At 42.6% G+C, this 12,483-nt stretch overlaps 1 protein-coding gene across 1 annotated transcript in view; it reads right to left on the bottom strand.

Moving 5' to 3' along the window:
- LOC110584463 (multidrug and toxin extrusion protein 2-like) overlaps positions 1–12,483 on the bottom strand; it is a 57,338-nt gene that overhangs the window by 37,342 nt on the left and 7,513 nt on the right. Inside the window, exons 4-8 of the mRNA XM_044921804.1 lie at positions 10,399–10,547; positions 9,566–9,608; positions 8,724–8,768; positions 7,351–7,448; positions 5,527–5,624 (exon numbers count right to left, since the gene is read on the bottom strand). Coding sequence (XP_044777739.1) covers positions 5,527–5,624; positions 7,351–7,448; positions 8,724–8,768; positions 9,566–9,608; positions 10,399–10,547 — 433 coding nt within the window. The remainder of the gene's footprint in view (positions 1–5,526; positions 5,625–7,350; positions 7,449–8,723; positions 8,769–9,565; positions 9,609–10,398; positions 10,548–12,483) is intronic.

Consider the following 12,483-nt stretch of genomic DNA (forward strand, 5'->3'; position numbering starts at 1 on the left):
AGAAAGACATGTATCATATGACCTCACTGATATGAGGAACTCTTAATCGCAGGAAACAAACTGAGGGTTGCTGGAGTGGGGTGGGATGGGGTGACTGGGTGATAGACACTGGGGAGGGTATGTGCTCTGGTAAGCGCTGTGAATTGTGCAAGACTGTTGAATCTCAGATCTGTACCTCTGAAACAAATAATGCAATATATGTTAAGGAAAAAAAAAGAAGAAGAAGAAGATAGCAGGAGGGGAAGAATGAAGGGGGGGAAATCGGAGGGGTAGACGAACTATGAGAGACGATGGACTCTGAAAAACAAACTGAGGGTTCTAGAGGGGAGGGGGGTGGGAGGATGGGTTAGCCTGGTGATGGGTATTGAGGAGGGCACGTTCTGCATGGAGCACTGGGTGTTATGCACAAACAATGAATCATGGAACACTACATCTAAAACTAATGATGTAATGTATGGGGATTAACATAAGAATAAAAAAAAATTTTTCATCTTTACAGTTACATTCTATCTTTTCAATGTATTTAATTTTATCTTTCTATGTATAAGTTTGTCTTTCTTTACAATTTTGGGATCTAGTTTTCAAAAAAACAGACCAAAATATACACAGAATCCAGTGTATTGCTCTATTCTGCTCACCTGTCTGATTATATTCTCTTTTTTCTTTTTTTTTTTCCCCCTGGTTTCGGGTCTCTTCTGATTTGTTTAGTGTATATTTCTCTGGGGTCGTTGTTGCCATTTTAGTATTCTGTTCTCTCGTTCATTTATTCTTCTCTGAACAGAACAAGATGGAAAAACTCACCTCAAAAAAGAGAACAAGAGGCAGTACCAACTGCCAGGGACCTAATCAATATGGACATTAGTTAGATGTCGGAACTAGAGTTCAGAATAATGATTATAAAGATACTAGCTAGGCTTGAAAAAAGCATAGAAGACACTAGAGAATCCCTTTCTGGAGAAATCAGAGAACTAAAATCTAACCAAGTTGAAATCAAAAAGGCTATTAATAAGATGCAATAAAAAATGGGAGCCTCTAACTGCTAGGATAAATGAGGCAGAAGGGAGAATTAGTGATATAGAAGACCAAACGATAGAGAATAAAGAAGCTGAGAAAAAGATAAACAACTACAAGGGGAGAATTCGAGAGATAAATGATACCATAACGTGAAACAATATTAGAATAACTGGGATCCCAGAAGAAGAGGAAAGAGAGAGAGGGGCAGAAGTTATATTGGAGCAAATTATAGCAGAGAACTTCCCTAATCTGGGGAAGGAAACAGGCATCAAAATCCAGGAGGCACAGAGAACCCCCCTCAAAATCAAAATACAAATAGGTCAACACCCGAACATATAATAGTGAAACTTGCAAATCTCAGAGACAAAGAGAAAATCCTGAAAGCAGCTCAAGACAAGAGCTCTGTATCCTACAAGGGTAGAAATATATAAGACTGGCAGCAGACCTATCCACGGAGACCTGACAGGCCAGAAAGGACTAGCATGATATATTCAGGGTGCTAAATGAGAAAAATATGCAGCCAAGAATACTTTATCCAGCTAGGATGTCATTCCAAATAGAAGGAGTGATAAAAAAAAAATAAATTTAAAAAAACCTCCAGGACAAACAGAATTTGATCACAAAAAGAATTTGTGATCATCAAACCAGCCCTACAAGAAATATTGAAAGGGGTCCTCTAAGCAAAGAGCACAAAGGCAACATAGACCAGAAAGGAACAGAGACAATACACAGTAACAGTCACCTTACAGGCAATACAATGGCATTAAATTCATATCTTTCAATAGTTACTTTGAATGTAAATGGGCTAAATGCCCCCAATCAAAAGACACAGGGTATCTGATTGGATAAAAAAGCAAGACCTATCGATATGCTGTCTGCAAGAGACTCATTGTAGACCCAAAGACACTTCCAGGTTGAAAGTGAGGGGGTGGAAAACTCTTTATCATGCTAATGGACATCAAAAGAAAGCTGGGGTGGCAATCCTTGTATCAGACAGATTAGCTTTTAAACCAAAGACTGTAATAAGTCATGAGGAAGGACACGATATCATAATTAAAGGGTCTATCCAACAAGAAGATCTAACAATTGTAAATATTTATGCCCCTAACATGGGAGTAGTCGATTATACAAGCCAATTAATAACAAAATCAAAGAAACACATCCATAATAATACAATAATAGTAGGGGACTTTAACAGCCCTCTCACTGAAAGGGACAGATCATCTAAGCAGAAGATCGACAAGGAAATAAGGGCTTTGAATGACACACTGGACCAGATGGACTTCACAGATAAATTCAGAACATTCCATCCCAAAGCAACAGAATACACATTCTTCTTGAGTGCACATGGAATATTCTCCAGAACAGATCACATCCTGGGTCACAAATCAGGTCTCAACCGGTACCCAAAGATTGGGATCATTCCCTGCATATTTTCGGACCACAATGCTTTGAAACTGGAACTCAATCACAAGAGGAAATTTGGAAAGGACTCAAATACATGGAGGCTAAAGAGCATCCTACTAAATAATGAATGGGTCAACCAGGAAATTAAAGAAGAATTTTTAAAAATTCATGGAAACAAGTGAAAATGAAAACACAACTGTTCAAAATCTTTGGGATGCAGCAAAGGCGGTCCTAAGAGGAAAGTATATAGCACTACAAGCCTTTCTTAAGAAATAAGAAAGGCCTCGCATACACAACCTAACCCTACACCTAAAAGGAGCTGGAGAAAGAACAGCAAATAAACCCTAAACCCAGCAGGAGAAGAGAAATAATAAAGATTAGAGCAGAAATCAATGAAATAGAAACCAAAACAACAGCAGAACAGATCAACGAAACTAGGAGCTGATTCTCTGAAAGAATTAATAAGATTGATAACCCCCTGGCGAGACTTATCAAAAAGAGAAAGGACCCAAATAAATAAAATCGTGAATGAAAGAGGGGAGATCACAACCAACACCAATGAAATACAAACAATTGTAAGAACATATTATGAGCAACTATATGCCAACAAATTAGACAATCTGGAAGAAATGGATGCATTCCTAGACACGTATAAACTACCAAAACTGAACCAGGAAGAAAGAGAAAACCTGAACGGATGCATCACCAGCAAGGAAATTGAAGCCGTAATAAAAAATCTCCCAACACACAAGAGCCCAGGGCCAGATGGGTTCCCAGGGGAATTCTACCAAACATTTAAAGAAGAATTAATACCTATTCTTCTGAAGCTATTTCAAAAAATCGAAATGGAAAGAAAACTTCCAAACTCTTTTTACGAGGCCAGAGAGGGTCCTGGGATCAAGCCCCCATATCAGGCTCCTTGCTCAGTGGGAAGCCTGCTTCTCCCTCTCCCACTCCCCCTGCTTGTGCTCTCTCTCTTGCTATCTCTCTCTCTGTCAGATAAATAAGTAAATAATGTTTAAAAAAAAAACCCACAGGAAATCAGCAAATACTCTGAAACAAAAGAAAACAAGTACATAACACACCAGATGAGATGCAGCAAAGGAGCACTCCAACAGAAATTTATAGCTGTAAATGCCTAACGTCAAAAAAGAGAGAAGCTCTCAAATTGATAAAACTAACCTTACACATTGAGTTTCAAAACAGAAAAAGAGCAAATGAAACCCAAAGCTAGAACAACATAAATACTGAAGATTAAAGCAGAGATAAATGAAATACAGAACAAAAAAGTAACAGAAGAAACCAAAAATTGTTTCTTTGGGGGAAAAAAACCCAAAACAGATCAACGAATTGACAACACTTTAGCTAAACTGACCAAGAGAAAAAGAGTGAAGACTCAAATAACTGAAATCCAATATAACACTGGGGACGTTACTACCAACTTCACATTAATAAAAAGGATTTTAAGAGAGTACTAGGAACAACTGTATGGAAACAAGTTAGATAACGAGATGACATGACAAAATTCCTAGAAACACGGGAATCACCTAAACTGACCCAAGAGAAATAGAAAATCTCAACAAATCTTTAATAAGGGATTGAATAGGCGATGAAAATTTCCCAACAGAGAAAAGTCCATGACCTAGGGCTTCACTGGTGAATTAAAGCAAACATCTGAAGAACTGACACCAATCTTTCTCCACCTCATCCAAAAAAGAGAAGAGTAAGTAACACTACTGAACTCATGGCCTCGTTCTATGAGGCCAGCATCCCCTGCTACCAAGGCCAGATTAAGACAACCCAAGAAAAGAAAACCACAGAGCAATATCCCTTATGAATATGGATGTAAAAATCCTCAACAAAATACTGGCAAACTACACCCAGCAGCATATTCAAAGGATTGTACACTGTGACCAAATGGGATTTATCCCAGAAATGCAAGTTGACTAACACCAATCAATGCGATACATCACGTTAATAAAACGAAGGGGGAAAAACAAAGAGTGTTCATCTCAGTTAATGCAGAAAAAAAAAATCCAACAGACTTTTATGAACAGAAACACTCAACAAACTAGGAATAGAGGAAATTTTCTCAACCTGATGAAGCGCTTCTATGAAAAATCCCACACGTATCATATCAATGCCTAAGACTGAAAACTTTCCCCCTGAAATCAGAAACAAGACGAAGATGCTTGCTTTTGCTACTTCTATTCAACATTGTGCTGGAAGTTCTATCAGACTGACGAATCAAGAAAAGAAATAAAAGGCACCAAAACTGGGAAGAAAGAAGTAAAATGATCTCTATTCACACATGGCATGATCCTGTATGTAGAAACACCCAAAGAATCTACAAGAAAGCCGCTAGGGTTAATGAATGACTCCAGCAAAGTTTCAAGGTACAAGATCAACAGAAAGTAGATTGGAATTACCGGGGGCTGGAGGGAGGGAAAACGGAGAGTTATTGCTTAACTGTTACAAGGTTTCTGTTTGGGGTGATAGAAATGTTTCTGAAATAGATGGTGGTGATGGTTACACAACATCTTGAATGTACTGAAGAGCACTTAAAATGGTTAAGACGGCAGGTTTTACATGAGATATACCTTAGCACAATTTTAAAGATTAGAAAACAAAACAAAACAAACCCATTTTACTAAATTTACAAATGCATGTTAAACTATTTAAGGGAATTTAGCTAACCTGTAAGTGGTACTGATTGTTTAAGAGAGTTCAATCTGTTCACTTGAGTTGGTAAGACATTAATCCAACTTCACTTTAATGTAGCAGGATAAATTGCAAAGAACAGTTAGGATTTTTGCATCCACAATTTTAATTCATTAAGTGTCAATTCTTACAACCCAACAGCTGCCAACAGTTTTCTATGACCAAAAGCTGCCTTCATAGATATAAAATCTTTAAAAAATCTCATATTGACCTGTAATTTTTATTTCCACTAATTTAAATATTTTCTGTAATTTTTAAATTTTCCAAAAGATCTAAAAATAAAAAAAAAGAACAACTCTCTGTGGAGGGAAACAATTCCCCAAGCCAGAATTACATCTTTCTGAATAATAAATAACAAAATGTAAGAAACCAAAGTCCTCATACCTCCCCAAGTGTCGACGTGGATTTTTTTCCACCACACATACAGGAAAAGAAGAGCAGACAGGAGGAACTGGGAAGTGGTGTTTGCCCAGGCAGATCCTCTGAAGGAGAGAACGTGATCATTCCCTGTGAGTGTCTTCTGTCCAAGTACAAAGAAACAGGCTACCCCCGAAGAGCTTTGGCTTCATTAGAGAATCACAGTCTTTAGAAAAGCCTAGAACCCATGGGCTATCTTTTAATGATACAGCACCCACTTATGATGGACTTGTTTTCTTTCCACCAACACTGAATTTTGTGGAAGAGCCAAATGTGACTATTCGTCAACCCAAAAAACAAAAGAACATAAACATCTGTCACCATTCTTTGTCCTCACAGCCTGAAATAACCCATCGGATAAATTCTTACACATAATTAGTTACATAGAGTATCAAAACACAGCTACTGTGTTCAAAATACTGGTCTAAGGTTCATAGTTGTTTTATTTCCCAGGATTATAATAAATTTGTTTGCTATTACAAGATAACCTTAGAGCATCTTCGACAGATGACACTTTACCCCACAAATAAAACGATGCACAGAGAGCCCGGGACTGCTTGCTGTCTATTTTTTCACTTTACTCTTCTGACCAATCCTTGAGTTTTATCACTGATTAATCCATTCCCATGGGTTCTTCTCCTCTTACCCAACTACCCCCAAACTGTCCTTCGTAAATCTGTTCAAGAAACTTTTTTTTTTTTAAAGATTTTTATTTATTTTGTTCAAGAAACCTTGAAGAGAGGGTCTGTAATGTGCACCTGAAGGGGAAACCCGGACCCCCTACTCAGGCGTTTACGTGGGTTGATATCACCAGCTCGCAAACCTGCCTGCTGACTCTTACAGCCAAAGCCTCTTTCAGTTTCCTGGCATAAGGAAGATGTTACCAACATTTTTTCATTCATTATTCTTTTATTCCACCTCTCCACTGTCCTTTACTTAATGGCTTTTATATATATGTTTCCTACTGCAACTAACAGTAAGAAATAAATTTCCTATCACTACCCGGTACCCACAATAATATGTGTATGCACAGGCGCACACACACAGAAACAAACGTCTCATGAAAATACCCCCATACCTTCTCATTTTCTATTCTATTCTATTTCATTTTGTTTTATTTCATTCATAATACACCTCATTTTTTAAAGTGTCCATCATGACCCACTAAACTAGTTTTTATTTATAAAGACCCACGCTGCCCTAAAGCATCTAAAAACTGCCAGGGCTCAGGGATGGGTCTCCAAGCGCTGGTGGGACCACGTCCGCCACATGTGAGGGAGACTGGCTCTGGGCCAGTGCACCAGAAGGTTCGACCGAGGGATGGACCAACAGCATGGCGCCTCCGTGAGAGGTCCAATCTGACACTGCCTTCTACGGGGGACCCTCCCAATTCCTCCATAAAGATGGAACTGGCTCAGTTTCTTACAACTCAGAGAGAGCAGGAGAATCCCTACAGTCCTCTGCCCCCTCCTGCCTTCGCTCGGGGCACCCATCTCCATCCGCACAGGCTCCTCGGGCTAACTCCACTCCGACATGCAGGTGTTGGCTCACACATCACTTCTTCCACAGCATCCTCCCTCATCTCCCCCAACTAAGCCTCTCATTCTTTGCAACAGCCTAGGCTGGCTGCCCCTCCCGGTGCCCCGAGCACCAGCCCCCGCCCTATCATATGGAGGCATCTCTCAGTGCTCCCTCCGGGGCTGCCTCACTCCCCTGTACCCCAGCCCCTGGGACTGGAGCCAGCACACAGCAGACACTCAGGATTTGGGGAATGAGAGGGTCACTACTTACACCACGCCGAGGTCCAGGGCATAGAGCAGGAGGGCATTCATGCCCACGTTGATCACGTTCGCTGCAATCCCAGTGATCACTTGCGGCATGATGATGCCCTAAAATCCCCGGACAAATAAGAAAACAAATAGCATTTTCAAGAGCTAATCAGTTAGGTGGTGTGAAATAACGGAAAACATACATATTGGTCTCTGCCCCCGCCCCGCCCCCGGTTCCCAGCACAGAGCTCCTAAATCCCTGGTAATTTCCCCAGTGATAAGAGCACTAGGGGAATCCTTTGTTCTAATACATGGGGTTTTCAACATGGGTTCTTGACACGGAGTTCCTAAATCCTTTGGAATGTCTTGGGTGACAAGGGTGCCTTTTGTCGTAATGAGGGGACTCTCAGTGGGCTCCTGGATGGGAACTGGTCACGAGAAACACCAAGCCATGATTAGAAGCTTGACTTTTTCAGCCCATCTCTCATTTTCCAGACAGGGGAGAGGAGCTGGGAACAGAGTAAATGGTCAATCCTGCCTATGTGAGGAAGCCTCCATAAAAATCCCAAAAGCACAGGGTTCGGAGAGCTTCCAGGTTGGTGAACATGAGGGCGTGCTGGGAAAATGGCACCCCTTTCCCACAGACCTTGCCGTCTGGGTGTTCGTTGGCATTCTCTGCCATATCCTTTGATAATAAACTGGTAAAACCCAACCAACCAGCAGTGTGTAAATGCTTCTGAATGACCCGCTGGGCCCCAGGTGATATCACAGAGAGAGAAGAGAAGGAAGGATCGCATGCACAGCAACTCGATTCCTGGCATGTGGCGTCACGGGAAGACCATTTGGGAGACACTTCTTGGCCAAGTGACTTCTCCACAGGGCCGCGGTGAGGGTTCATGAAATCATCTCATACAGAACACCCCCAGGCCAGGCCCCCAGCAGGCGTGTGGTGAAGGTTCCACCCAACCCCCTGGGCTTTACAGGGCCATAGCTCCTCGCTGCTTCTGGGTCTGTGGCCCACTCTACCCTGGTCCTCGGATAAACATTTTCTTTAGGATTCTCCATGTGTTTAAACAGAGCTGGCCACCATCAAAGTAGAGCGGCTTCTGTGGACAGAAGTCACATGAAGGCAAGCAGGTGGCTCACAGAAGAGGTAAGGGGTGAAGTGTGCGGACTGCACAGTAACACCAGGGGTGGGGGCAGGAATCTGACAGTCGGAGACGGGCATCTCCTGAGCTGAACATAATCCATCTACGAGATGTCACGTCTCCCCAACAAGGAGCTCTGGGTAGAATTCCAGGAAAAAAAACTGAATTGCTTTCATGGAAAACTCCCTAAGAATATTTATCACACATTTCCAGTACCGTGGAGTAAAAATAGAAAACGAATCTGTACCTGACTTTGTAAGTACCTCGTCTGCAGCTGGAACAGGAATGCTGCCTGTAAGATGAAATAGAAAAACACCTCTTGTTAATATGAAAGTATAATTGTAATTCCAACAGTTTCTGTCAGTTCTGTTTTTCAAGAAGATATTTCTTCTTGATGAGACCTCAAATTTGGAGAACCAGCGCCACACCAACCAATGCTAGGATGCTAACTGTTTGGAATTTTCCAGAAAGGACTCCCCGACGTGGTCTGGAATTTTCCAGAAAGGACTCCCCGACGAACGGACAAGTCGACTTCTAACTGGCTGAAGCAGGAACCGCTCACTCCTTTGACATCTGAATGGCTCCCAGGGTGCTAGCTGGGGGTACCTTCCCCAGATCCCAGGGGAGCCCCGGAAACACCCTGATTAATTTGCGATCGAAAGTAACCATGGCATAAGGAAGGAAAGTTCTTCTCCTGATCAGTGTAAGCTGTGGGATCTCAAAGTGGTACAAGCTCTGAGAATCAGTAAGGGAGGGATGGCAGGTCCAAGACATACTCGTTGAATGTACACAGGAAGAGCACTATGATAAAACAAAGGAGGGAGGCACACACATGACCACATTCATGAGCTGCTTCATGCATTGCAATGCAGGACGCGTGGCTGGCTCAGTCAGTTGGGCGCCTGCCTTCTGCTCAGGTCATGATCCCAGGGTCCTGGGATCGAGCCCCGCATCGGGCTCCCAGCTCATCCGGGAGCCTGCTTCTCTCTCTGCCCCTCCCCCCTGCTCTGCTCTCTCTCTCTCTCTCTCACTCTAGTAAATAAATAAATATATCTAAAAAAAAAAAAAAAGAATACCCTTGACACTTACAGGAAGAGCCGGAATAAAAATCATCACATAAATCTGGGCTATCCTGAAATAAACAACAAACAGCCTTCAGTTAATATTCAAACAATTGCTGGTCCTATTTCTTCAAACTGAATCCATACCGTATTTTCTAAAAATTAAAACTAAAAATAATTTAGATGGGGAAATTTAGTAACACTCTTAAGAGACCTTTTCTACAACCCAAATTAACACTACATCAGGCCTGCTGAGGGTCTGCTTTCTAAAGGGAAGCCGGACTTCACATCTTTCAGCTCCTTCTTAGCAGAAAAGGTAGAATGAACACAGCAAAATGAACTGAAAGTTGGGCAAAATTTAGAAACATTTTCAGTCAGGACTGTAGGTGTATCTCACACTAAAGCCAGAGGAACGGTCTTCTAAAAAAGGAGAGATGCCTCCCTGGATCCCACATACCCTGAAGACGATCCCAGAGAGCTTGCTGGAATTGTAGGTTTAAAAAAACCCCAACTCTAAAAACAAAAGTGAAGGCAACTGTGTTCCTATTCTGCTCTGGGAGGAGAGAGATACTCTGTGCGTCTGCAAAACACAATGGAGGAACTCTGGGAAAGGTCAACTCGGGCCAAGGGTATTACGTTCTTGTCTTGTAGCTTTTCACTTTGGGCACGGCACCAGGTCACCGTGTCACCCCGTGTCAGGTGGACCCCACCAGCCCTCTATCCTGTGGTCTGCACGTCACAGCTTCCATTTGCCACGGAGTTCGAGTCCAGGGAATTGGCTGAACATGTCAACATGGGTAAGAGGACCAGACAGTGACTTACTCTGAACCTGGGGTTCTGACATTAAGAGACGCTGCTGACCTGGAGACTTCGGGGTCTTGTTTCAAGAGCAGGAGGATGCGCTCCGTATTGATGAAGAGGGCCCAGCAAGGAAAGCAACACAGCATCAAGATGAGGATTCCTCTTTGAAGGATGATCCCCACGCGTTTTAGGTTCTTGCCTCCAAAGGACTTGAGGGAAGAAACATAACAACGATAAAGAATGCTAAGGTGTGCTGAGAGCCATGTGGGAGAGGTCCGGCAGGGCGGCCCGCGTGGCTGGGACCGGGGAGGGGCACGGCAGCAGGCCCAGCAGCCTCCACAGTGCGACAGGGTCAGCGGGGAGTTCCCAGCAGGGAAAGGACATAACCTGCTGAAGTCTAAGAGGGATGAGGGTCCAGAAGCCAGAGGTGAGCAGCCACCGGGCGGCCAGAGTGCGGAGCAGAGAGCGGGCCAGGGGAGGACAGGGCAGGCCCCAGACAGAAGCAGACCCGACCAAGACCGAGGGGCCGCATCCCCACAGTGGCCCTGGCCGAGTCTGGGCCTCGTGGAGCTTTTCTCACGCTCCCTTTCCTTCAAGTAACCCGAATGACCGTCTCTTTCCACACCCAAAAAGGGGTCAACCTTAAAGCACAGTACAAGAGGCAATGGAAACAGGGCGCCTGGGTGGCTCAGTCAGTTAAGCGTCTGCCTTTGGCTCAGGTCATGATCCCAGGATCCTGGGATCGAGCCCCGCATCAGGCTCCCTGAGCAGGGAGCCTGCTTCTCCCTCTCCCACTCCCCCTGCTTGTGTTCCCTCTCACTGTGTCTCTCTGTCAAATAAATAAAATCTTTAAAAAAAAAAAAAAAAAGAGGCAATGGAAACAAATTAAATAAAAATCATGGCAAGATAAATGACATAGGATATTATGCAGATATTAAAAGGGCTGTGTGTACCTACATCACTCCATGTGTTCTCCAAAACACATGGTTTAATGGGAGGAAAACGTAATAAAACCACGTAGATTTTAGAATGGTGTTGATGTGTAAGCGTACACAGATGGAAATATTTGGAGGACATTCACCAAAAAGTTAATAGAGTTAACGCAGAAGGGTTAAATTTTAGTGATTTTTTTCCCCATCTTTTTCAAATACTTTTCTAGGTAACCTGAAGTTTCTATATGTGCTTCACTTTTAACTACCTTCTTATTTTATTTTATTTTTTATTATTTTTTTTACAATCTTTTTAAAAGGCTATTTAAAATCCAGGAAACAATGTACTACTGTGGAATATATTTACTAATACAGAAAGATGTCCGTTATATGTTGATAGGTGGGGCAATAAATTAAACATATAGTCTTTTTTGTTTTTTCTTTAAACCATATGAATAAAAATAACAGAAATGGTGCAAAAAGGTATAAAAAACTAGTTTAAAATAAAAATTCATATCCTGGGGCACCTGGGTGGCTCAGTCGTTAAACGTCTGGCTTCGGCTCAGGTCATGATCCCAGGGTCCTGGGATCGAGCCCCGCATCAGGCTCCCTGCTCCGCGGGAAGCCTGCTTCTCCCTCTCCCACTCCCCCTGCTTGTGTTCCCTCTCTCGCTGTGTCTCTCTCTGTCAAATAAATAAATAAAATCTTTAAAAAAAAAGATTTTATAAAATAAATAATAAAAACAAAAATAACAATTCATATCCTATGCCATGCCAATCCAGAGCTAACTTTAGCCTAAATTACATTAAATCCTTTAGAGCCATGTTTAGCTTAGCCCATAAAAACTATCTCAGGACACCTTCATGCACAAACTGCCGGGGAGCTGAGTGCAACAGCTCAGAAGACACCACATATGCTGAGTGCTGCTCCTTCCTTGGGATATAACCCTGTCCTCACTCTCCCAGGCATTGGGGTTTGAAGACAGGACTCATCTGATACATCCACCCACCCATCTATCCATCATCCAACTATTCACTCATCCATCCCTCTACCCACCTACCCATCCATGCATCATCCATCTACCCAACCACCTACTTAACCATCCATCATCCATCTACCCAAGCACCCATCCACCAACCACCTAAACATCTATCCACCTGTCCATCCATCATCCATCATCCATCTACCCAACCGTCCACACAACCATCTATCTAAC

Source organism: Neomonachus schauinslandi, chromosome 15 (assembly GCF_002201575.2).
Source record: "Neomonachus schauinslandi chromosome 15, ASM220157v2, whole genome shotgun sequence".
In the NCBI taxonomy this organism is placed as follows: domain Eukaryota; kingdom Metazoa; phylum Chordata; class Mammalia; order Carnivora; family Phocidae; genus Neomonachus; species Neomonachus schauinslandi.